General features: G+C 38.4%; 1 protein-coding gene across 5 annotated transcripts in view; it reads left to right on the forward strand.

Annotated features, from left to right (window-relative positions):
• Positions 1-27,102, forward strand: part of RAB2B (RAB2B, member RAS oncogene family) — a 38,934-nt gene that overhangs the window by 6,588 nt on the left and 5,244 nt on the right. For 3 of the 5 annotated variants that reach the window (XR_013162267.1, XR_013162265.1, XR_013162268.1), the window contains exons 4-8: positions 4,388-4,470; positions 4,796-4,888; positions 8,069-8,180; positions 8,779-8,847; positions 9,497-9,784. Coding sequence is in view for 1 of the 5 variants with exons in the window: in XM_077127267.1 (XP_076983382.1) it covers positions 4,388-4,470; positions 4,796-4,888; positions 8,069-8,180; positions 8,779-8,847; positions 9,497-9,604 (465 nt within the window). In the remaining 4 variants the exon portion in view is untranslated. Of the gene's footprint in view, positions 1-4,387; positions 4,471-4,795; positions 4,889-8,068; positions 8,181-8,778; positions 8,848-9,496; positions 11,265-18,249; positions 20,045-27,102 lie in introns of those variants that run through there. The other 2 variants (XR_013162266.1, XM_077127267.1) reach the window with 2 other exon arrangements.

A 27,102-nucleotide genomic window follows, 5' to 3' on the forward strand; every position in this document is an offset into this window, starting at 1 on the left:
CCTTTTCTTCCCTATAAAGCCTAAGAGGTATTACTCTATAGCTGTTGCCAAATCTGGGTCCATATATTTTTAAACAGCTGCCACTTATTTTCTTTTCCTTCTATTATTGGGGCCCAGCAGTTTTTTGTCACTACTACCCTTTTCCTAAGTCCAAATAGGTATTGCACATCTACTTTTATTATTCCTGATTTTTATATTTCCCACTAAGAGAGGTTTAACCCATTAAAAGGCTGTAGGGTAATTCCCGGGGACATGACAGAGTGCTGTGGATGTCAAGACTGGTGTAATCTAGATTCGACCTTTTTAACTTAAACCTCATCTGTTGTCAAAAATGGTGTTTTAATGCTAGGGAAAAAAATCAGTAGGTGGCAGTTAGTGGTATGGTCATTATAGTGTTTAAGTGTTAGCTCACTGGTTTTTCTTTTTTTCCCTTAAGTGGTAAGAAGAGATGTGGTTGAATCTTTTTTTTTTTAAATATTTTTTATTAATACACAAATATTCCATACATGGTGTACAATCAGTGGCTCACAGTATCATCACATAGTTGCATATTCATCACCATGATCGTTTTTTTGAACATTTGTATGACTCCAGACAAGGAAATAAAAAGAAAAAAGAAAAAATTCATACATACCATACACCTTATCCCTCCCTCTCATTGACCACCTGTATTTCTATCTACCCAATTTATCTTAATCTTTGTCCCCCCCATTATTTGTTTATTTTTATCCATATTTTTTACTCATTTGTCCTTACTCTAGCTATAAAGGGTATCAGACACAAGGTGTTCATTCACAAGGTTTTCATAATCAGACAGTCACATTGTAAAAGCTATTATCATTATACAGTCATCTTCAAGAAACAAGACTACTGGAACACAGCTGAGCAGTTTCATGTAGTTCCCTTTAGCCACTCCAAATACACCATAAGTTAAAAAGGGATGTATAAATAATGTATAAGAATAACCTCTAGGATAACCTCTGGACTCTGATTGAAATCTCTTAACCACTGAAACTTTGTTTTGTCTCATTTCTCTCTTTCTTCTTTTGGTCAAGAAGGCTTTCTCAATCCCTTAATACTGGGTCCTGGCTCATCCCTGGATTTCTGTCCCACATTGCCAGGGAGATTTACACCCTAGGAGTCATGTTTCACATAGCGGGGCAAGGGCAGTGAGTTCACTTGCTCTGTTGGCTTAGAGAGAGAGGTGCGGCTGAATCTTGAATTAAGAAAAATGAGAGCACTGCTATGTTGACAAGCTCCTCAGCTACACATGGCTTGAAAGTCACTTGTTGGTCCAACTGGCCTATTCTTTTTTTTTTTTTTTTTAAGTATTTTTATTGATAAAACAACATACAGACATTTTTAATGTACAAACAGTACATACATGGTATACAATCAGTGGCTCAAATATCATCACATAGTTGTGCATTCATCACCATGATCATTTTTTGAACCATTTGCATTGTTCCAGAAAAAGGAATAAAAAAGAAAAAACTCGTGCATACCATACCCATTACCCCCCCTCATTGACCACTAGTGTTTCCATCTACCCAATTTATTTTAATCTTTGTTCCTCCTATTATTTTTTAATCCATATTTTTTACTCATCTGTCCATACCTTAGATAAAAGGAGCATCAGACACAAGGTTTTCACAATCTCACAGTCACACTGTAAAAGCTATATCATTATACAATCATCTTCAAGAAACAAGGCTACTGGAACACAGCTCTACAGTTTCAGGTACTTCCCACTCCAATACAGCATAAACTAAAAAGGGGGTATCTATATAATACATAAGAATAACTTCCAGGATAACCTCCCAACTCTGTTTGAAATCTCTCAGCCACTAACACTTTTTTTTTTCTCATTTCTCTCTTCCCCTTTTGGTCAAGAACATTTTCTCAGTTTCTTAATGCCGGGTCCCGTCATCACGGGATTTTTGTCCCACATTGCTAGGGAAATTTACACCCCTGGGAGTCATGTCCCATGTAGAGGGGGAAGACAGTGAGTTCACTTGCCCTGTCTGCATAGAGAGAGCGGCCACATCTGAGCAACAAAAGAAGATTTCTGGGAGTGACTCTTAGGCCTAATTTTAAGTAGACTTAGCCTATCCTTTGCAGGAATAAGTATCATAGGGGCAAACCCCAAGACTGAGGTCTTGGCTTATTGATTTGGTTGTCCCTACTGTTTGCTCGAATATCAGAAATTCTCCAAATGGGGAAGTTGAATATTTCCCCCTTTCTCCCCATTCCCCCACGGGGATTTTGCAAATAGTTCTTTATTCACTATCCAAATCACTCTGGGATTTATCAGGTTATTACACTAATGTGGACAAACCAACAAAATCTCATGCCCTATTCAGGATTCCATGTCTTATGGTGTCAGCTTCATTCATATCTCTACTCAATGTCTGATCACTTTTTTCAGCTTTTTAAACCATTCTTGTATGGGATACTGCTGACTTCTATAGCTTCAGAGCTCTAACTCTGAGTCTCAGGTGTCACATAAATACCCAAAGTTTCTGGGAAAGACCGTGTTATATACAGACAGCTCAATACACAGCTTCCGAATATATGTGACTGCTTTAAGAGCTTACTCTAGGACCCTTTATAATAAACCCTAATCTGATAACCCATGCTCTCAACTTTAGTTCACTGAATTTTTATGTTATAGTTAGTCCATATGATTTAGGCATGATAATGTTTGTCTTTTTGTTCCTGACATTTCATTCAACGTACAGCTCTTAAGTTTCATTCATCTAGTTGCATGCCTTATAACTTCATTCCTTCTTGTGCCGCTCAGTAATCCGTAGTATGTATGCACCATAGTTCCCCCTTCCATTCCTCAGTAGTTGTACCCTTATGACCCATTTTTTTGACTATTTCTGTTTTAATTACTTCCCATATAAACAGACGTGTCCAAACTTTTCTTTTTTTTAATAATTGTGTTTTTTTGTGATTAATTTTGTTGAATCATAAAAAAGACCAAGTTCAGAGAACCATGGTTTTTATTTTGAAACTTTTAAGAGATCCATACCTGTAATGTGATGTCAGTCTTGTCTACTACTTTCTGAGTAAACCTAATGATTTCTTCCCTGCTGCCAGCCGTGTTCTCGTGCCTATTCTTTGTCCACTTTCCACTTTAGCTTCCCTATTTTTTTTACTCATTCCTTTACTTAATCTCCAAAGTCACTCTATCTGAAATATTTAAGAATTACCGTGGTGGTTATTTTTAAACAGATCAAGTTATCCAAAATTTCTTTTTGTTGTCACTGTTCTGGTTATTGATAAAGATTTAGACAGCCATATTAATTTTTCTTTTTCTTCATGCTATCCATATAGTTGCTAGGGTAATCACAAGGCAGCATTTAACCTTAGTGGCTGAAAATACCTCCAGTGGGTGACCAGGAAAATGCCTTTTATAATCAAACCACTATTTTTTCAGCTTGTCCAGTTTCTTAACCATGTTGTGAGCTGATAAACTAGAAAGACTGGGTGGTTCAATTCGAGCTAGTCTTCATCCATCTGAGGTAAACTTGTCCATCCCCAATGAAAAATCTGAAGCAGCGAAGAACTAAAATGGAGGTTTGATAAAAAGAATGAAGAGCTATCTATTTTTTTTCCAAGTGGAACCATCATATAATAGTTTCAAGATATATAGTTTGAAGTATGAATTACTAGAAAATCAGCTGTACTTATTTCCTAAATATCAAAATGCATCCCAAAGTAATATACAATGAATTTGAGATCATTTAACTGTATCTTCATTAGGATGGTTATTTGAGCAATTAGTTAGAAGTGTGTGGGAATGTCTGTGATTGTCACACTGACTGTGGGGTGCTACTGGCATTTAGTGAGTGAGAGCCAGGAATGCTAAATAGTTAGAGGGACAATCTCATAGGAAGAAGAATTGACCTGCCCCAGATATCGATAGTACTTCCCATTGGAAAACCTGGGTTCTCCCTGGGCAGCCATGTTCCTTCTCCCTAATTTTCTTTTCCTAGTAGAAATTCTGTCTTTATTATTATTTTTAAACAAAGCATATACATATATATATATATATTTAATTTTAGGGAAGGAAGGGGGGAAGAAAAGGAAAAAGAGAAGAAAGGAGAAATGAGAGAGGAAAGAGAAAAGAAGTGGGGAGGAGGGTGGGTAATGCAAGTAGGAGAGCACCACATTCCCCATCTGTCCCCCAAATCTTCATCCAGATCATTTTAGAACAAAATATTACAGGAAGTTGCACTGAGTTTGTGTCTGAAGTTCTGTTTTTATTTAAGTCTTTTTTATTAGTTGAGTCCTTTATGTTAGTCCAGATAATCAGTTCATTTCTCTGGGAATAACCTGATTTTGTTGGGATTTTTTTGTTGCCATGTTGCTTGGAAAGGCTGGGCAAGAATCGTTCCGTTCTATTACCCGTTCCTACTACAGGGGAGCAGCTGGAGCACTGCTGGTGTATGACATTACAAGGTGAGTCAGATTTGGTGGGAGGGAGGGGGAGACTCTTCGCTGTTTTTTCTCTTTTTTTCGGGGCAGGGTGCATGGTCCAGGAATTGAACCCGAGTCTCCCGCATGCAAAGCGACCATTCTACCACTGAACCACCCGTGCATCCATCAGTATTCTCTTAGTTTCTCTATTTTTTATGTAACAGTTCTGTTGAGAATGCTAACTAGGAATGGCCTCTCTAGTATTTTTCTTTACATACGTAGCTTTCCCCCTTCCCTGTACTATATGGTATCACTTTGTTCTTTTGAAATGGGCCTTTGACCCCCTCTCTAAACTTTTCTGCTATAGGCGTGAAACCTTCAACCACCTCACCTCATGGTTAGAAGATGCCCGGCAACACTCCAGCTCCAATATGGTTATTATGTTGATTGGGAATAAGAGGTAAAATTTTATTTGTATGACTAATAGTTAACCGGGAGTCATTCTAGTTTCTCTGAAGACACTGAATTTCTTCTTCCCCAAACCTTCTAAATTTATATTGTCCTTTGTCTCTCAGTAACTTTTTCATGGGACTCAGGCCAAAAGAAATACCTAACAATTTTGTTATTAAATAGTTAGATCTAATCACCATAAAGTATTTTTGTTCTAACAACTAGTAGCTATTTGAAACGTGAAAAAAAAGGAAAAAATAACATTTTTATTTCATTTTTAAATGACTGTAGTTACTTAACTAATGAGTTCTGTGTGGCTGTGGAATTAAAATTGGGCACAACCACTCCCATTTCCTATTCCATATTGATTTTTGCCCAATACTTGCTTTTTATCACAGCAACTGCTTAAAACTCAGCTTTGCAAAGATATGCAGTATTGAAAAGAATATATCATAATCTGATTTTGATACTGTTAATTACCTTACCCTGTGATTCATGTAATTAAGTACTGGTGTTGGGTATTGCTGTTTCTCTTAAAAATATAAAATATCCTGTGGCCCACTTGTGACTTTATAGGATGCCCAAGGGTGCACTGTTTGAGAATTGTAGCCACAGACTGATTTTACTCATTTATTGGTTCAACCTTTTATTGAAAACCTTTTGTGTGCCAGATCCTGAGTGTGCAAGGTGAGAGGAAAAAAAAATGTATGCCCTAGCAGTCATAGAGCTTACATTCTAGTGGGGACATAGGTATTAAACAAAAATCATTTGTATCTAAATACAAATTGTGAAAAATACAATGAAGAGAAAAAAAAGTTGTTATGAAAGAGAATAACAAGAAATTTACTTTTCATTAGGAATGGTAATTAAGCTGGGCTCTGAAGGATGGGTAAGAGTTTGCTGGGCAAAAGAAGGGCATCAGATATGGAGGAACAGACTGTGGAAAGCTTTGAGCTGGAAAGAAGCTTGGCAACTTTATGATATTGAAAGAAACCTAATATAGTTGGACTGAATAAAAAATGGTGCAAGATGTGTTTGGAAAAGTAAACAGGGGCCAGATCTTATAGAACCTATGTATTAGTAAGAAGTTTGAATTTTATTATAAACATAGCATGAGGCCATTAAAGCATTTTAAGCAGAAAAATGGCTTGATCAGATTTTAATTGATCACTCTGGAAAGGAGCAAGATTTGAAGTGGGATCCCAGTTGCAATATTCAAGGTGAGAAGGAATGGAGGCTCGGACTAGGGTGGTAATCCTGGAGGCAAAGGGAAAAGGATGATTTTCAAGTACATTTTGGAAGTAAAGACTTTCGAATGGATTGGGTATTGCAAATGAGGATGGAATAGGTGCTAATAACACTTTGATTTTTGGCTTGTGACACTGAGGTATGGAAGACTGGGGCAGAAGCAGGTTGCTGGGGAAAGATCAAATTTTGTTTTCATATGTTAAGCTTGAGATGCCTTTTATAGATCAGTGTGGAAATAATAGCAGACAAATGGACACCCAAGTCTGGAACTTAGAGGAGGACGTGGGCCAGAGGCACAGATTTGGAAATGTTGGCATTTAGATGTTATAGTTTCTCCATGGTCTTTACACAGCTGATGGATAGTAAATATAAATTTTGTAGATCTGTTGGTTTTTTTTTAAATGTTTTTATTGATGAAGCAACATAAAAACACAAACATTCTTAGCATACAAATATTCCATACATGGTGTACCATCAGTGGCTCACAATTTTATCACATAGTTGTGTATTCATCACCATGATCATTTTTTTTAAGAACATTTGCATCACTCCAGACAAAGAAATAAAAAGATAAAAAACCTCATACATACCACACCCCTTACCCCTCCCTCCCATTGACCACTAGTATTTCCAATTTATTTTAACCTTTGTTCCCCCTATCATCTGTTTATTTTTTTCTCCATGTTTTTTACTCATCTGTCCATACCCTAGATAAAAGGAACTTCAGATACAAGGTTTTCACAGATCATGCAGTCACATTGTAAAGGCTATATATCATTGTACAATCCTCTTCATTATACACAAGGCTACTGGAACATAGCTCAACAGTTTCAGGTACTTCCTTTTAGCCACTCAAATACACCATAAACTGAAAAGGGATATCTATATAATGCCTAAGAATAACTTATAGTCTGTTTGAAGTCTCTCAGCCACTGAAACTTTATTTTGTCTAATTTCTCTCTTACCCTTTTTGGACAAGAAGTCTTTCTCAATTCCTTGATGCTGGGTCCTGGCTCATCCTGGGAGTTCTGTCCCATGTGGCCAGGGAGATTTACACCCTTGGCTGTCATGCCCCATATAGTGGAGAGGGTAATGAGTTCACCTGCCAAGTTGGCTTAGAGAGAGAGGCCACATCTGAGCAACAAAAGAGGATTTGCTGTTGTTTTACAGACTTATTCCTTGATTTTTTTCAGGTTGAAAAACTGGAAACACTCCAAATGAAAATTTCCAATTTGAAAAATGAAAATTAAACTGTCCCTCCCTACCTTATTTTGCAGCCTTTTAGCCTGTCCTTCATTATGCCTTTCCATGCCATTTTATTCCCTTTCTTAGTTCTTGGCTCGGTTTTTTCTTTCCCTATATCATTTTATTTCATCCATATCACTTTCTCTGAATCCTTCATTTCTTCAGTGCCAAACCCCTTTAATCACATTAATATTATGAGACTATTAAGTTAGGGCAAACGTGTTCTCCTTATTCCTAGCTCTCCCTCTTCTTTTTAATTGATTCCTGTAAAAGTGGACAATGCTCATCAATAAAGGACAAGACAGCCTATGACTTTTTCACTTTCTAACAACTGGAATTTCCCTTTCCTCTTCTCTACTTTACTTTCACTGCAGCTCAGTTTAAAAAGAAACATAGGGCATAGGCTTTGGATAATGATAGGGCTTGCCTAACCCTTTATAAACCTTTTTCTTGGTAATAGTAGTAAGGTTTTATCTTTAACTATTCAGCACCTGTCCTGAATCTGAAGAATATTTCCCAAAAAGCTGCAGAAATCATTAAATCAATCAAGAGAGTATCTATGTTTGCTACTATCATGTAAGATCCACATTCTTTACTGGTAACTGGCAATTAAAACTGCCATGAGATCCTTTAGAACAAGAATTTACTCAATTATTTGGATCTTTTTTTAGTTTTCTCCTCAATTAATCTCTTGCAGTGACCTAGAGTCCCGCAGGGATGTAAAGAGAGAAGAAGGAGAGGCCTTTGCTCAGGAGCATGGACTGATATTCATGGAGACCTCAGCCAAAACAGCCTCCAATGTTGAAGAGGTACTCTCTGGAAAGCAGTGAGGGAAAATACTTCAGAGATTACACCATTATCTTTTTCCTTTTTTATTCAGAATTCTGTTCTCCTATAAGACATGGGTAAGGAGAGGTTATTGTGTGGTCATAGTGACTAAATATCTCCCTTTTGGGGGAAAATTGTTCCATTTTCTTTTACCCAGATTCCTAAGATTTACTTCTGCTTCTAGTAACATTAATTGGGAAGTGTAGATTAGACACCACTATTAGTTGTAAATCAGTTTAGTTGGAGAGTCTAATGGGTTTAACTGTAATCATTGCTAGGTTTGGTGGTGACTGTACCTTCTTCAGTAATTAATGGAGAAGAGCGCATGTTTATTTTATTTGCAAAGGATGCTAACCTAGGAACTGTAGGAAAATCTTAGACCAGCACCAAAATACCACTTAAAAAAAAATGCTGTCATTGCTTTTATAGGGATGTTTGGAGGACTTTGTATATTTTTTGCTCCCTTTTCCTAATGTTTCCTAATTCACCTTAGAAGGCCAAATAGGAATAATACTTGTATTCTCTCCCTGATTTTTCTACAAAAGTTGATCCTGATAATATGATTTATGTCTCCCTTAGGCCTTCATTAACACAGCCAAAGAAATATATAGGAAGATCCAGCAGGGCTTATTTGATGTTCACAATGAGGTAAGAAAGTGTCAGGAACTTGCTTTGTCCTGAACAAGACTGGAAACTCCCCGGGATGTAAGAATCCCCCATCTAAGAGCTTTCTGTTTGAAGCTATGGCAATTCAGACTTGTTTTTTTGTTGGCTTTTACATAGGTTTCTTAAGTCTGAAACCGAGAATGCTTAAAGAGATTGTTAGTTTGTGATCTAAAGGGCTTGTACAAGATGGGAGATTTTCTTCTTGTCCTCAGTGTCTTACTATTAAAGAGCGTAGTGGAGGTATAACTACTGAGTGGACCATTTCTATAAAGCAAAGGGGCAAAACAAAAAGAACCACATCCTACTATGTTACTTCTACTCATTTGCCTCCTCCTACTCTTACCTAGTTACATCCTAATTTTGCATATAGCTATGAAACTGAAGTATAACAGTCTACCTTAAAAATAGGCACAAAAACTACTTCTGGTCAACCATAATACTGCTGTTGCAGCTGGTCATCTTATCCTTGCTATCATAGATTGTTTTTCCGTAACAGTCTGGTTAAGGCACATAGTTACCTGTCAAAGTCTTTCTGGTTTTAGAAAATGCAATTATTTCTTCTTTTATCCCCTTCCTTTCTCCCATTCCCTTTAGTACTGAGGTGGGAACTATCACCTCTTTTCTTTTACAGGCAAATGGAATCAAGATTGGGCCCCAGCAGCCGATTTCAACATCAGTGGGACCCTGCACCTCCCAGCAGAACTCTCGTGACCTAGGGTACAACTCCGGCTGTTGCTAAACGTCTGGCTTGAACTCTTTTTTTCTTCCTGGAACAGGTTCAGATCAATAGGCTTTTAAAGGAAGAGGTCTTGCTTGCTTTGGCTGAGAATGACCTATTTCCAAGGTGTGATGATTTGCCTTTCCACTTAAAGACCAGAGAAGAATTTGGGCCCTTACTAACTTGTCCATCTTCAGGGATGTGAGTATTCCCTATAGATTAGGGCTGTTCTCATCCTCTTGTTTTAATTTCTAAAATTTTAGGTTTAAACTTGTTGCCACTATAGTTCAAAATTAAAAAAAAAAATTGTTTTATAAACCTATACAATCTTTTCCCCACCAAGAATTAGTATCAAGGGTCAAGATCATCCTGTTTGAACCCTTGAGATTGCTGGGATTTAGCTGGCCTTGGGTGACAGACCCTCTGTGTAGGAATTTCATTGAGTCTAACTTCCTTGCCTTTGTGGGTCCACTTGCCACTTCCTGAGAATTCTTTTTTTTTTTTGGCATGGGCAGGCACCGGGAATCGAACCCTGGTCTCTGGCATGGCAGGCAGGAACTCTGCCTGCTGAGCTACCATGGCCCGCCCAACTTCCTGAGAATTCTTGCAGAAGGCAGTTCCTTCTACTTGAATTGCTCAAGGATGCTGAGTGTTTCATCCCCCTGCTAATTTCTTTCTGTTAAAAAATTAGAGTAACTCCAAAACTTTTTAAACCAATGGAGTTGGTCCTGGAACACTGATTACTTATAATCATTACCAAAAGGAAACTTTCTTTCCCTGCTTATTTTGGTTTAAGGACCTAATATTGCAGTCTCTTTCATCATGTAGAGTTCTCACTTCTTCCGAGCCCTGTTTTGACTTTATATACTCTAACCAAGCTAATCTGCTTAGTGGATGTGACTTATTTATTCCGACTTCCATGCCTTTGCATGTGCCCTGTTTACCACTAATATTATACTCAAAGTCCAAACTTTCTCCTTCAGGAAGCCTTCTGTGTCTGAGTAAGGACAATTATTGACATAATATCCCTTAGCTTTCGTGTGTTGTTTATATTTATTTGTATTTATATTACTTTATAAATATGTTTGGTAGTTGTTTTGTGTGGGGAATCTGTCTCCCCATCTAGGTTGTAAGCTCCTTGAGAGAAAGAACCATCATTGCTTTATTTTTGTAAACACACCCCACAATCCCTCAACATTCTTCAGAGTGTCTGGTGCTCATTATGTGATCAATGAATTTGACTGACTTAAAGATTTAGAACAGGTTCATTTTAGACTTCAGAGGAAACAAAAGGCCTTAGAGTCATCTCTTTGGTAACTCTACTAAATTTCTTCCATCTTCTTATCCTGTGTTCTGTAATGCTCTTCTTCCTCACTTCTCCCACCCTTTCCTGGCTCTTTGCCTCTATTCCATATAGCATACAGTGAAGCTGCCTGCTTCCAGGCAGCAAATAAGTGGGTACTTCAATCATTCTTCTTTTCAAGAGCATATAACATTATCTTAGCTAAATTTGCTTTTTCCTTACTCATTGTGTGTCCTTCTGGGTCAATTGCTTAATCTTACTGACTTGGTGTCCATTCTGTTCCATAGAATTGAAGTCTCTTGAATTTTTTCTAATTTTTTTTTGTTGTTGATGAATTGTTTCTTTATTAAATATATGCATGTATCCAAGCTGTTCATATTCCATGTGTCGTTTCTGATTGTAATCCAAGCCAAAGTAGATATTCCTCTCCTAGGGAAGTCTATCAAAGGTATCAAAAGACGCCTCCTTCTTGGGATCCATTTCACACTGGATTCGGCCCCTAGTAGTAGTAGCACTATAGGAAATTGGAGGAAATTTGGGGTATTTCTTTGATTATGATTTTCTGTTTGTTTGTTTATATCTTACCTCATTCCAGAGAAAGGAACTGAAGCTGTTGCATTTGGAGTTAGTCTACCCCTCACCACAGGAATAAAACTAAAGTAATTATACCTTTATAGTTTATATATAAGACTTTTTTTTTTAACCATCCACAAAAATCTTTAGTGATTAGGAGGTTTCAGAGCATCTGTCAGAGACACAGCCTGACACAACAGAGACATTGCTGGTTTCAGAGTCATTAAAAGATGCTATTTTGAAAATTTCAGGGCATATCTTCTTAATCCTAACTCTCATACCCAGTGCTATTGTTCAAACCAACTGATAACCTTCTATACTTGAGTATTTCACCAATTGTAAGGAAGTATTAAAGTCAGAAAGAAGTATCTGGAGGTAAACATGACCTGTATTTTTCATTGCTGATGTTCTGAGTAGTCTTGAAGAATTATCATCGACATCGCCCATCCCTATGTGAAGAATGGTAGTTATGATATAATCTGAGAGTGTTGATTGATTGTTGAAAGCCAGGACAGTTAGAAATCATACAATTATTGGAAAACATCAGGACAGGTAGCTGGAATTATTGGATCAGGTACACTCTTTACCCCCTTTCTATAATGCCTTCAACTCACTGATGGCAGGCTGTTTTGTACCAAGTAATACCATAAGGATAATATACTCTTATTCTAGAAAACATTAGTAATTAAGATCATATCTATATATATATATTTTTTAACACATTGTTCTGATAAATTCTAAATTCAACGCTATACTCAAATTTAGTATGACAGCACTAGCCGTGGGAGAATTTAGCCAACAGATTTTATTCAATATACAAAAATATATTTGGCCAAGTCTTGGGCGGTGCAGTGGTGGCTCAATGGCAGAATTCTTGCCTGCCATGCCAGAGACCTGGGTTTAATTCTTGGAACCTGCCCATGCCGAAAAAGAAGAAAAAAAAAAAAAAAATATATATATATATATATATAGCCAAGTCTTATCACCTCTAATAAAATACTGACTAAATCATATGACTACTTAAGGACTCTGAGCCTATCATGTATAACCATGCAATTATGTTATTCTGTGAGATTTCTTTAATGACCTGGAAGGACTCCCTTCACTTGATCTTAAAAAAAAAAAAAAAAAAAGACTTACTGGAGTAGCTTGTAATAGCAGTAGAGCTCTAGACTGGGGAATACAGGAAAACCTTTCTCACTGAGTGCAAAATAATTTCATCTACAGTGAAATCATTTCTCTGATTTAAAAGCAACCAGTAGAAAATGGTTCTACAACCGGTGTTTCTAAGGCTGCCCCCTAATAGTTCTCCTTACATAGAATTTCTCCTTCAGGGCTTCTATGATTTGCACTGTATGTATTCACTAGTAGTTTCTGGTCTGTTGGTGAATTTGAAGCCTTTAAAAAAAAATTGAAATTCTAAGGTGAATCCTGCTCTTTATTTCCAACTGACTCACAGCTCTCAGTATTGTCAAAATCAGAACACCAGAACTGTCAGTCACTGGAAAATTTCTAAGAGAAACAGGGATTAGAAGCATCGAGAATATTAACAGAACCTATGTTGTTCATGTGCTAATACTCTGAAAAATGAGGTGTCTATAGAGGATTATCCCAGGAACTGGGAACACTCATTCGAAGAATTAATTTTTGCTTCTTTGACTTGGTAAAATCGCCTCCTGCAGTTAGATGAGAGGGTGTTGGTTATTCCCTGTAACCACGTTCGGCATGACAGAACTTCTTCCCCCATCATGATTAAGGGATATCCTGATTATATACAGGAGAGTATCTGGGGGTTAGACCTAAGTAGTCGGATAGAATGCCAAAGGGGCTTCAAATTCTTTCAAAGCTCGTTCCCTTCCCCGTCCCTAAGGCACGAACCCGATCCAAGATGGCTTCCTAGAAAGATGTAATTAAATGTTTTAATTTAGAGCGCCTCAACTGCTAGGGCTAAGAGGAAAAAAAAAACCAAGATGCCGAAAGGCCTGAACGCCTGTGAACTGAGCCTTCGGAGTCGGGTGCCACCAGATTTTATTTTCAATCAGGCATATCTGTGGTTGCCTACATACCCTACTCAGCCTTTTAGGACCTCCCACCCTCAGGAGACTTCCTGGATGGCGCTCACACTACCCTGCTAGGAGAGGCCGGGTTTGGGCTCTGCGATTGGTGGGTAGGAGCGTAAGTGGGTTGAGCTGAGGGAGAATGGACTACCAGCAAGCTCGGTTGAGACGAGGGCTGGCCATGCTCCGCCGGAAGGCGCCTTGTTCTCCGAAAGGGTGAGTTGAAACGCTGGCTCCACAGGAAGCACCAGGACTTGTTCAGGTAGGTTTCCCTTTCACGCTCGTTCCTCATTGCTGGTCCAAGAGACCTTGCAAAAGCTAAGGCTCTTAGAATTAATTTCAGTAACTCAGTATCCTCTTCTTTCCCCCGACCCCTGCCCGTCCCCCAGTTGTGGGGCATCAGGTGCTGGGTGATGCTCTGGACTGAACCATTCTCCTTTGTGAGAGGCCGGGGGAGAGGCCGGCCGCGGGGTTGTGCGGCCCGAGCCAGGCCAAGCTGTGAGAGGGGCTGCCCGGACCGCTGTTGCTTTTTTAGAGCTTGTCATTGCATTACTGGGCGTGGTGTAGATTTGAAGCAGGTCCTTGTTCTTCTCCCCCATCCATAGGAAGGGAAAACTCCCCGGTTCTGTTTGGCTACTCCATACTTTGGACTCAGAAGTGGGAGGTTAGGATTTTCTTGTTTTCCTTCTTTCTTTTTTGCTTGCTTTCTGCTTTTTAATAATAAAGGCGGGTAAGAAGGCATGGAGTGAGCAGTTGCGGGTTGTTTTACGTTTTTAGATATAATTTCTGTGGGTCTTCTGGGAGAGAAGGGCAGACTATTGTAGAGGGTTTGGAGATGGTGGGAAGGGAGAAGCGCAAGCCTTGCATCTCCGTTGACAGGTCTGCAGAGCTCATTCGTTTTCATTGGTTTTCTGTTGTATTATGTAAACTCTTCCATGGCAGAAGACCCCCGCTCCTACCTCGGAACGAAAGCAGTTTCTTATTTACCTGCCTCTAGCGTGACAGGGAATGTCCCTGCCCATTACAGCAGCTGTGCAAATGTTGCAAGCACCTCCTGCCTTTTAAGGGGCAGTCCTGAAGTGATTACGGTCTTCAAAGAAGTTTTCTAGTGACCAGTCCCTTTTCAGTGCCTGATCAGTGAACCAGAAATGAAAGGCTTGGAATTCAATGTCTTTTTTTTTTTTTTCAAAAGTAGACATAAGTGAAACACAACCACGGAAGTTGCACTTTCAGTGTTTGCTGCATCCTACCATCACACCAGCATCCACTGAACATTTAATCTCCTTGTAGTTCAGAACCCTGTAAACTCGGTCAAGGACTTACTAACTGCCTGGCTGGGTTATCCTTAGCATCAGCTGAAGTCCTATCTGGTGTAGGCCACTTTACACAACTAGAAGGTGAGCTTGTGATTTGGATATTGTATTAATTAATTAGATAATGACTTCTGTCAATGAATTTCTTTTGCATTGGTCAGTGAATAGGTTTCAGAGGAAATTATGGTTAACCTCATAGGGTCAGTATGTGAAAAACTTATTCCAAATGGTTTGGAATTATTCCATCACTTGAAAAGAAAGAAAGATGAATGTTTTCCATTTAAGAAGACCTTCTGTGTTGTGATGGTGGCATGCCAGTGGGTCTACAAGGTAATTGGAGGACACTGGCCAAAGAGAGGCTAGGTGTGTGTGTGAAGAGACAAGCGCTGGAGGAAGGTTTAAAACTGAAATAGCAAAGGAATAATGGATTGGTATAAGAGATTGTTGGAGCAGTGAATAGGTACTTGTTCATTTCACACCTCCCCTATGCTGTGCTCTAGACTGCATGTGGCCTTGTCAGTTCTTAAATTGACAAATTCCATTAAGATATGGATAGGAAACCTATTTGCCAAGCTGGTTGGGAATCACTAGGAAAATAGGTCTTATATTTCCTGAGATAGCCTTCTCTGCTGTACTGCTGGGTGATAGGGTGGAGGAATCTTGGCATTGAGGTAACTGCCACTGCAGAGTTTGAGTTGAAATAGGAAGGTTTGACATTTTATGTGAATGGTCAAGTTTCTGATAAGTAATGAAAGATAGTGAGGGGGAACAGTCTTTAAAAGAAACTATTGTCTGCATCTTCTGTTGAAATAGGTGAGATTTTTCCTAAGTAAACTCATCAATTAAGATTAATTTATGGCTGCCAAGAACTGTGCTTGCTTCCTGAAAGAGAGAGAGTTAATATTCTCATCTGTTGGAGGACTGAAACATTTCCATAGGCAGAACCTAAATTCTTAAGGAATATTATATCCACAGGTCTAGGGGTGGTGGTGTGCAGGGCTGTGGGAAGGGGCGATGAGCAGAAGACCATATGCAGAACACAAATCCCTAGAAGTCACTTCACTTCTGGATCTGGAAGTTCTTAATTTGCAGGTCACTTCATGGCCTGCCCTTGCACTACTATAACCTATCTAGTACTTATTGTTTTACTTTTAGCATTTGTTTCATATTTTACTCTATTTAATTTTTTATTTTTCTTTAATAATTTTTTTATTCTTTTTCCTTACAAAGGTTGTGTAAAGCTTCCATTTTCATCTTCCTGTTACAATTTTGTTCAGTTTGCATTTTATTTGAATTTGCTGTACCTCTTTTAATCTTTCAAGGAATGTAAAATATGCTAATTTCCAAAATATACCTCCTTTGGTACCTGGTACCCAAGTGGCAGTTGTACATACTGTTGTAAGAACCAGTTTCTATTGCCTAAAAGTATATTTAACCATTAGCTACATTCTACATTTTTTTCCTGAATAGTGTTTTCCTTCTTTACCTCTTATTTTGTGTGTATTCATGTGAAGTCATAGTTAAGCTCTTTATTTTGTGTTATCTAATTCTCTTTCATATTACCTTTAAAATTTTCATTATATTTGTATTGGCAAAGTAAGTCCACCTCCTCCTAGTTACTGAATGTTTTAATATAAAATATAGAGTATGTTAGTCTTGATGTTTCTCATTAAGTTATTGTGTAGGTAACATTTCTTTTGGCCTGTTATTACCCATTACTTTGTGCCCTTAACTACGTTCTTGGTTGTTTGATGTTACATGAAGCAAAATAGTTAACTTAAAAATATCTTAATTCTTGCCTTCAGATTGCAGTAGGACACTTTTAAAAATGAAACACTTAATTTCTATCCACTAATATATGTTACATGATAATAAAAAACCCAACAGGCATAGACATAATTCACCCTGGCATAGGTAATTGCTTTGCCTTCCTTTTCAGCAGTGGCCCAAGAATATATTCCAAACAGTGGAAAAGTATAGGGAATCTAGACAGTATTCAGACTGTCATAGTATGTTGTCAGTGGTTTATTTGAAAACAGTTCTCAGAACATCATACTCAGTCATATTCAAATGACAGAATAAACAACTTTAAAGACAAATCAGAAATTAAAAAAATTACTTTTCATACACAGTTATTAAGAAAGTGTTAATTTTTGTCATCAAAAGAATGACACATCCCTGATTTTATTTCTTCTGTATATTTCCTGAGAAATTTATCTGCCTTCATTTTATTTGAAACTTTCAGGCTCTGTTTCCTTTTTAATAGATAATTTAATGATATGCTACTAAAATTACTAGGTAATAATTCCCAGGACTGGACTTCTTTTCTCCTTGTGTGTCAGTACCTTGAATGTGATAATTCTAATCCTTTTTTGTAACGTCCCCACAATTTCAGTAATAAGTAATTCCATAATAATACCTTCATGTTTTGAGAGTCTGTAATTCTCCTGTGAGTATGCCAGTAACTTTCTGAGAAAGGATATATAACAACTGGATTCTTAAATTCATTTCAGAGAAAGGATAGTCAAAGTTTCTCAGATTGTCTCTTGTGGCCATTATAGAAACTTTTGGAATCTCCTGCTTTCTTTTTTTTCTACCACAACTACTTCTCTCTGTTTTGGGGGATTATTCCTTGGGACATGGGTATTCACAGGTGCTTTGCCTTATAAGTGATATGGTATGGGAATTTTTTTTTGCTTGGTTCCTGAAGAAACGAGTGATTTCTGTAGTTTGGCTGCCTATTTAGAGCACAGATCACAACAGAATTTTGCACACCAAATTCACATTTATCAGATTTAAACTCTCTAAGTAAACTGCATGATGGGAAGATTTTCTGGATTTTCGAAATAGGGATTCTCAAGTTGCATGGACACTGGACTTTTAACCAGTGTTTTATTTCTCATTGTTTCTACTCAGTATTCAGTCATTTTCTTTTTCCTTTTTTTTGAGGAAATCGGTTCTTTGTTCGTACATCAAACCTCCTATAAAAACTAGTGCTTCTGCCTGTTTTACAGATATGCTTCCTATTGGGAATCTTTTTCATGAGGTCTTAAATATTATAGGTAAAGTTCACTTTCATTCACTGCTTTCCTACAAGTTGGGGAGTCAAAAGCTGAAGCAGCTGGATCCAAGCATGTGAACTACTAAGGGGCAGCCTCGTCAGAGAACTGTTACCATAAGCAGGTATTTTAAAGGAATTTGAGTGCTTATGAAATAGACACTGGCATCAGTCTACAAGGATAAAAATGATTAGTTGAATTACCTGTAATGTTGCCCTATATGCTGGTTGGAGTCTGTGTTCCATAGCGATAAGGTTAAAGGGTTCTGCTGCTTTCTTAGTATAGTAGTACCAGAGTCTTTTCATCCTGCCCAGCAGTCCTGCTATTCTAATTGTGAAAACTGTCTCACTATTCTTCTTAGCAAATCAGGTCTGCCAACTCTCTGTGGAGTAACTTTGCTTTGAGAGAAGCCTTTAGTGGTGCTGTTTTAAAATATTGGGTAGGTAATTGCAAACTCCTCTTTATTTGCTAACTATGTGCCTAGTATTGTATATTATCTCTTTTTGAATATTTTTATTGATAAAACAACAAACAAACATTCTTAACGTACAGACATTTCGTATGTGGTATACAATCAGTGGCTCATAGTATCATCACATAGTTGTATATTCACCACCACAATCATTTTTTGAACATTTGCATCACTCCAGAGAAAAAAAGAAATAAGAAAAAAGCTCATACATACCATAACCCTTACCCTTCCCTCTCACTGACCACTAGATTTCCATTTATCCAATTTATTTTTACCTTTGTTCCCTCTATTATTGATTTTCTATCCATATTTTTTGCTTATTTGTCCATACCCTAGATAAAGGAGCATCAGACACAAGGTTTTCACAATCACACAGTCACACTGTAAAACCTGTATTGTTATACAGTCATCTTCAAGAAACAAGGTTGCTGTACATTATCTCTTAATCTACAGAATAGCCCTGAAATGTGTATGATGTAAGCTTCATTTTGAAGAAGAGAAAAAAATAGGACTTAGGTTTGCTAACTTAGCCAGAAGATTCTGGTCTGTCTGACTTCCCTATCCCTATCTTAAAAGTTCAGTGCTGACCCCTATGGGAGATCAGGATTGAACAGGTTTTTCTTTGACCACAGCACTGGACAGGTTGGCATGCATTAGCCCCTTGACTTTACCTTCAGCAGTTGTAGAACCTTGAGAATGTAAAATTTATCTTTGTCTTCATGATTTGGTTCTTTTATTTGACTTAGTTATTTTGAAGATAAGATTATGTGAGGTACTTTAAGCTCTATAGAAAAAGAATCACTTGGTTTTTCTTAAAAATAACTCCATTTTTTAGCCAATACAAGTCAAATTAACCCACTAAATTTTCATTAGTCCCATGTCACTGGAGTTAGTTTTTGTACCTGAAGACATACCATTTACTCAGGTTGATAATAACACTGCTTTATAATGTCTCTTCTCTCTAACCCCCAGTCCAGCTTTTTTTTTTTTTCACGTAAGTGTTGCAGTGAAAACAATCTCTGATAGCCCATAGTTGAATCAAGTAAATATTTATAATTTACAGTTAGATTATAAACAAATACATGTACTTGCTCCAGTTAAAATAAGGCAGTAGGGGCAATATGGGGGAACATAAAGAGGATTGGAAGCCTGCTACGTAAATTATAAATAGTATTACTTATGCTGTATGCCCCAAAATGGGTGCAGTGATCCAGTTGGATATTCCTCACCTAGAGCCCAAATATTATTTTTCACCTTGGTGACCATGAATCAGTGAAGAGGAACATTTCCAGATCTAGTCTCACTTGACCTAAGGCCAATGACCCTTAGAGATAAGGCTCTTATTTTCTATCTTCATTCTTAGGCCCAAACTCCAGGGTTTTACTGGGAAAAGAATCTACTATGAGATGGACTTAAAAATGAATCCATGCCCTATTTTCGAATCATCATGGTATAGTGTCCATCCATTTGCTTTTGTCACAGCTTTGAATTGGTCACCATTGAAGTTTATGATTCTAGTCCTAAAGGGGATAACTAAAATTTCTTTACTTTCAACAATGATTATCATATTATTGAAGAATCTTTTATGTCTATTGCCTGCAGTTCCCTTTTGCTATATGTAAGAGCTGTGTCTGCTGCAGGTCCTAGAAAGTGAATATGTTTATGATTTTATGATGCTTTTTCTAAATGTTTTTGGTAGGAAAACATGCCACTGCCCATTTGCTATTACTGCACCGTGACTGAGGGAAGCTCTTGCCTTTGCTCAGAAATCTCCCCATTACTCCACTGCAGCCCTACACCCACCACCTTTGACTGGAAGTTGGAATATGCATTCTTTCAACAAAAGTAGGTTGAATACCCATTACCACTGATAAGCAAAGGGAATATTGTAGTGATCAAGATATACACAGTCATTGACTTTGTGAAACTTGCATTCTAATGGAGAGGGGGAATAAACATAAAAAAATTAATTATATAATCAGCTATTCAATTTCTCCTACAAAGGAGAAGTACTGTGTGTTAGGAGTATTCATAATAGAGGCATGTAACCTATAGCATAGTGTGAAAGAGGGCTTAAGAATAGGACTTCTGAAGGCACATTGCCTGAACTTGTAACTGGTACCACTTCTCGCTAGCTGTGGGATCTTAGGCAAGTTTGTTATTGCTCTGTGCTTCGGTTTCCTCATCTGTTAAATAGGGATGGTTATTTCAGCTTTTTAAGAACATTAAATATATTAATACATTTGCATTACTTACACTATATACTACATGCCTGGCATGTAGTGTACATTCAGTAAATTGAGCTGTTGTTAGTCTGGGAGGAAAAGCTTTACTTTGAAATGAATTTTGAAATTAAGAATCAATAATTAAATAGGCAGAATGGAGGGGAGCCAGTTAGAAGGCAATTTTTGACGGAAGTGAGGATGATAAATTGAGCTAGAAAGGCAGTAGAATAGATTTGAAGGATATTTAGGCAGTAAAGGCAGGACTTAAAAGTATTGGTTAAGGAGAGTGCTTCTGGGCTTTGCAGCCATGGCTGGGTAAGAAATGAAAGAGGATGATTAACCTCTTTGTGTGTGTGCCTAGTGGGGTGGGGCATGGAGAGAGGGGAAAGAGACTGAAGAAACTACCAAGAAGACCTATTGAATAAGCAAGTAGATACACAGGTCTGTAGTTTAGGATGACATCTTGCCCAGAGATATAAATGAGAGGCATAGGCATATAGATAATTTGTTGAAGAAATGAATTAAAATAATTGAGGCCATGTATGTGAATAAAACATCCTTGGAAAGAAAGTATAGATCTGAGCAAAGGCTAGGAGCAAAGCTTAGTGAACTTCAACAATTAAAGATTGGTAGAGAAGAGTAGCGAAAGAAATGGCCTGAAAGATGGAAAGAAAACCAGAAAATGTGGAGACCTGGAAGCCATGTGAAAAAAATATTTGAAGGTAGGAGTGCTTCATATGAAATCTTTATGACTCCTCCTTGGATCCCTGGGAGTCCTAACTTAGGTCTCTCACCACTCAAATTTGGGTACTAGCAACTTAGAACATTTGTAGCAGTTTTAGGCTGACAAAAATCAGTTAGTTAAATATGTTCTTCAGACTCTAGAATCTAGAGTGTAGTTATTCTTGTTTTCCTTAATTTGGATTTAATATAGTGGGAGAGAGAGCTAGAGTGCACGCTCAAGCTCATTCAAGCTGTGAGTGCGTACTCATGCCAACATTAGCCTACTGAAAAGAATAATAATCTTGGAGCCCATTAATCTGGGTGGTAATCACCTCTAAGGCTGATTAGCATCCTCCTATGTAGGTAGAGAAATTGGCAAAAATAAAAATTAAAACTTTCTCAGTTTTCTGTCCAGTGATATTTGTTGAACACCTCCTAAAACATGGTGGTTATGTGCCAAATACAGTGGTAGGTTTTCATTAATCCTCATTAATGGCCTTGTGACTGGCTCTTACAATCCCCTTTATCAGAGGAATGAACCAGACTCAGAAAGGTTAATTCAGTGGCTTACAGTTATGCAGCTTTCAAGTGATGGGACAAATTTGAACCCAGGTCCTCTGACTTCAGAGCTCATTATACATCCATATACAAATATACTGAAAATATAAAATAACTATCCTAAAAGAGGAATAAACAAAAATGTTATGAAAGCTCATTTGGGACAGATTATTTCTTGCTTGATAATGGAAAGAAGGTGTCAAAAAAACTTTCAATTATTAAATCCAGTGGACATTTTAAAGTTTTTGTACTACTGGAACTTTTTGCTTTGTTTGATATAATTGAGCATTCATTCCATCTGCAAATCTGTACTCTTTCCTTCTGTGGCATTGCACTCTCCTGCTTCTCTGGCTATTTCTTTTCTGCCTTTTTAGTAGGCATAGCTTGTTCTCATTCTTAAAACTTGATATTCTCCTGGATTCTCACTCTACACCATAGATCTGAGTTGGGTCACCAGCTAAATATTTTGTTTAGCCTGTATAGTGTTATTTGAGGTAATTATCTACAGTTAAAACTTACAAGATTTTACATAAAACTATATTGTGACTTGAAAAATCAGAATTTCTGTTTCAACCCTGGATGTGTGTTTTCATATGACAACTCTTTTTGGAATGAATATGGGTTCTCCCATTCTTCACAGATCCCTACATTCTCTATTGTCTCTCCAGCAGTAATTGTGCAGTCTTTCATATACTTGGCCTGTTCTTCACACTCCCTGGGTAATTTCCCTCTTACGACTGCCACTTAGATGTTGATAACTGTAAAATCTATTACCAGGCTTGACTTTTTAACTCATTCATCCAGTTTCCTATTGAATAATGCTAGTTAACATGCCAGTGACAACACAAATTCAATAAGCCTGAATTTATCTTTCCCTCTAAATTCCAGGTTATACTGATTTTTATCCCTTATTTCTGAGCTCTGTCCCTTCTTTCTCACAATACCTTTTTAAAAAAATAATTTTTATTTAAAAACACTATACCCACTAAGCAAATACTCCTACATAATTACCATTTTTAAAAAAAACAGTTTTATTCACATACCATACAATCCATTCAAGGTTATTACCTTTTGAACTATATTGCTGTAGTTCGGGTCTTAATTATCTCGTAGAGTTCTTGGTCACAAACAGCAGAAATCATCTTTTGGCTAATTTAAGCAGAAAGGGAATTTATTGAAAGGATATTGGATGGGTCACAAAATCATTGGCAATGTTAGAGAACCTGATGTAGAAAATGGTGTGAAACCAAAGGAGGCTAAGATATCTAGAACACACACAAGGTCTCACCACTGAAACATTCTGTAAAGGGTGCCTCAGTTTGCCACTGCTGAATGTCATCTGACTGATTGGTCTTAGGTCTTTGGCTCACCCTTTTAGAGGCCCCCAGCAGGAGTGTCCATTTAAACTAGTCTAGGTCATATGCCTGTTTCCTATTTTCCAAAGAAGAGGAGAGGGATTTCCATCTAGCTCTATAGTGGGAAGTAAGATCCAGTTTCCCATTAAGATTCTTACATTGAGATATTCGCCCAAAAGAATGGGGGCTTTTGTTTGTTGAGAAGACAAGAGAAAGATCAGCAAATATCCACTGTACAGCTCTTTTCTGGACAACCACAGCAACCTCCTAAATGTGTCTTATCCCCTCACACCCCTCTTCCCCCCCGAAAAATCTATCCAGCAGCCAAAAAAAAAACTACCAAAATGTAGTTCTGATCATGTCATTTCACATTCCAGTGGCTCCTCATCCACCTGTAAGAAAAAGTCCTAATGAGTTATTTGAGGCCTCCATGATGTAGTCCTTACCTATCCCTTCAACCTCATCTCTCTTCAATTTCTTCCTTGCAATTTATGCTTTGGCAAGACTGAACCAGAGAACTACTCTACAGTTTCCTGTACATGCCTCATACACTTTCTCATTGCTGTGCTTTGTTTTATCTTTCCTCTTACTATCCCTGCTGCCTGGAAGACCCCTTTCTTATATTTCACCCAAACCCTCCCACCTGATTAACTCCTTCTCATCCTTTAAGAAACAACTTCCTTGAAACCTTTTCCTCAAAAGTTACTAAGTTCCTTTCCTCTGTGTTGTTGTAATAACCCCCTGCTTATATGGTTGCATGTATCACATTGTATTATGATTGTTTACATTTGTCAATGTTGTCCTAGTCCCCATGACACCCTTTTCACCCTCCTCCCGCATACACACACACACACACACACAAACTTATCCACTGTGAGTTCTTTAAGGGTAGGAATTATGTCTTATTTGCCTTTGGATATCTAATACTAGCATTTTACTTGGTATAGCATATGCTCTAAATGTTGAGGTAATGAATGAACAGGCATTTTAGGTAGATCTTAGAGGATAAGTATGGTTTTTTTTTTGTATGCTATATGGTGGGGGCCACATTTCATTCTGTTTCCATGTGAGTATTCCGTTATTACAATACCTTTTTTTTTTTTGGTGGGGGTGGCCGAGGGGGGGGGGCATGGGCTGTGAATTGCACCCAGTCTCCCGCATGGCAGGTGAGAATTCTACTGAACTACCCTTACACCCCTGATAAGCATGATTTTGATGGCAACATTGTAAAGTAAGGATGACTTATACTTTGAAGGCAACATTGTTAGCTAGACCCAAATGAGAAGAAGTGTATGGCAATAGAAAGTTGTCTCTTTTTTTGCTAGCATGTAAGTGTATATGTAGAAGAAGAGAGGATGAAATAAGCCTGGAAAAGCAAGGTGTGGGTCTTGACTGTGAAAAAAGAAATAGACTTTATGTTGTAACAGGAGATCTTTGAAAGTTTTTAAATAAGAGTTTGATTTGGCCATACCATATTTTAAGATTAATCTGGTAGCAGAATGGATTAGTGAGGGAAGAGATCTTTTATGTGTCTTCTTTCTCTTGTACAAGCAACTGCATAAATAATCAAGGTAGCAGTAGGAATAGTAGTCAGGTTATTTCAATCCTGATTTTGCCACTTAGTTTCATAGTCGAATTACTTAACTCTTCTAAGCTTCAGTTTACACATCTGTACAAGAGGGTTGGTTTCACATGATTGCTGAAGTCTTTTCCACCTCCAGAATTCTTATATCTGTGATATATTGCAGGAAAATCCATTGACTTGAAAAATGATTGGGTGGTGGATACAGAAAAAAGTTTCAAAAATATCTTTGAGTTTGTGAACCTGAGTAAATGGGAAAACAGTAATGCCATTTATGGAAGCAGGTAATTGGATGTTCCTAACAATAGCGGTAATAGTACCATCTTTAAAATGAGATCTGCCACTTTGGTCTTCCTAGTTTGTGTTGTAGAGTACAGAGGATAGGATTCCAGTGTTGAGGGTAGTTATGATACAGGAGAAACTAGGGGTCAGGAGATTAATAGCTCTTTTTAATAACAGTTTATTTGGGGGACTCAAGCTTGCATGCCATCATTCTGAGGTTAAATAACCTCACTGGGAGTTAGAGTAGTCTCAAGTGGCATTGCAATATTGTCACTGGCCAATATGTCAAATGGACTGTGTTTCAAGAGAAGTGAGTTGGGGATGGAGACCAGGTTTGGGGGTGAGTAATGGGTATTCAGAGGAAAGTGAGAATGTGTAGGGAGTACCCAGGATTGCTTTGTAGAAAGGTTGGAGCATCAAAAATGCAAACCAGCATTGTGGGTGGTAGCAGAAAGAATACTATCTTTTAAGAATAAAAGGCTTAATATTCCAGCACCTAGACTGACTCGCTCCCATAATGGAGGGAAGATTTGTTCCCTTTTTTTGGGTAGGGGAATTAGGTACAGTGTTTACAAGAGAGGAGTTGACAGAAGGCAAGGGGATCCAGAAGGAGGCAGAGCTGGCCTAGTGCAGAACCCACCCTCCCTGAGTTTATGCTTTTTGGTGTGCAAAATACTGTGTAGGTGGTAGAGAATTTAATTCCTAGGACTGGTTTTCCGCAGGAAAAGACTGTCCCTTTGGCCAGGCCCCCTTCTTTCAATCAAGCTGCAGGCTTCGCCTGGGCCCTAGAAACCGGATAGGCCTCTCCGTGCACTCTCAACCTAACGAGTGGTGGAGGAGGGGGAGGGGGAGCGATTTCTAGTCCCACCCTTTTCACCCTTCTGCGTCTTGCGCCTTTGGTGAGTGGCAGTTGACTGTAGCCAATGGGGACACGGGGCGGGCGGGAGTAGCATGTTAGGTTGCGCAGTAGGAGGGGGAACTGGTGCTGGAGAGACAGCGAGAGGGGCGAACCGGCCCCCCAGGGCCGCTGCAGGTAAAGCTACCTCTCCTTCACTGGGGTGAGGCACAGCTCCTTTCTTCATTCAGAGCTTATCAGGCTTCTGAGCCTGCAGCTTCCTCCCTAACATTGCTCTCACCCTGGGCATCCACCAGCCCCCACCCCCACCCCCACCCCCTCCGCATCTTCCCGTCTTGGCCATCCCCACCCTGGAGGGCACCCCCGCTAGCTTCCCTCTCTCAAGTGCATGTACCATATCTCCATTTTTGGGGATCATTTGCCAGGACTCTCCCGCCTTTGCTGTATGGGCCTTACTAGCACCAGCCCCGGCAGTATGAGCAGGTAATATTACCGGGTTACCTCCACCCCCACCCCCCAGCCGCGTTTTCCCCTCCATCAGCTCCTCACTTCTTTCCCTCGCCACTTTCTTTCCCCTCCTGTGAGTACATAATTTCTGTAGTTTCTCCTTTACTCCCCGAACATATGTACATGCTTTTAGCTTTCATAGTTGCCAATTGTGCCTTATTTATTTTCCCTATTTATTCAGAAGGGCTCACTTTACCAGGCATGTTTGTCCCCAGATGTCCATTCCCCTGATTGAGGTGTGAATGTATTTGTCTTTAGTAATTGGGAAAATAAAAACAGTGGCCACACGTTTGGCAATGAGAATGTTGAAGAGGAAATGACCTAGGATCTCGATCTTCTTGAGGAATTCTCCTAGTGACTCCGAGTGTTTAGCTCCATTTCTTACGGTCTCTGTCTTTCCATCCTGATCCCCTGGTGATCCTAAATTGTGATTACATTCACCTTGGATGTTTATTTCCCTTTTCTTTATAAGATTTGCGACCAGTTAAGTCTCATAGATGTCTCCATGTTACAGTTTTTAGATGCTTCCTTTTAAAATTATGTTGGTGATTTTCATTTTAGGCTTTCTGATTTTTTTTTTTAAGGGATTTCTCATTTAAATTGCTCCTATCCATCTTGTGTTTCAATAACATGTGCCTGTGTCTGTCTGCTGCT

Source organism: Tamandua tetradactyla, chromosome 14, assembly GCF_023851605.1.
Source record: "Tamandua tetradactyla isolate mTamTet1 chromosome 14, mTamTet1.pri, whole genome shotgun sequence".
NCBI classification, from domain to species: domain Eukaryota; kingdom Metazoa; phylum Chordata; class Mammalia; order Pilosa; family Myrmecophagidae; genus Tamandua; species Tamandua tetradactyla.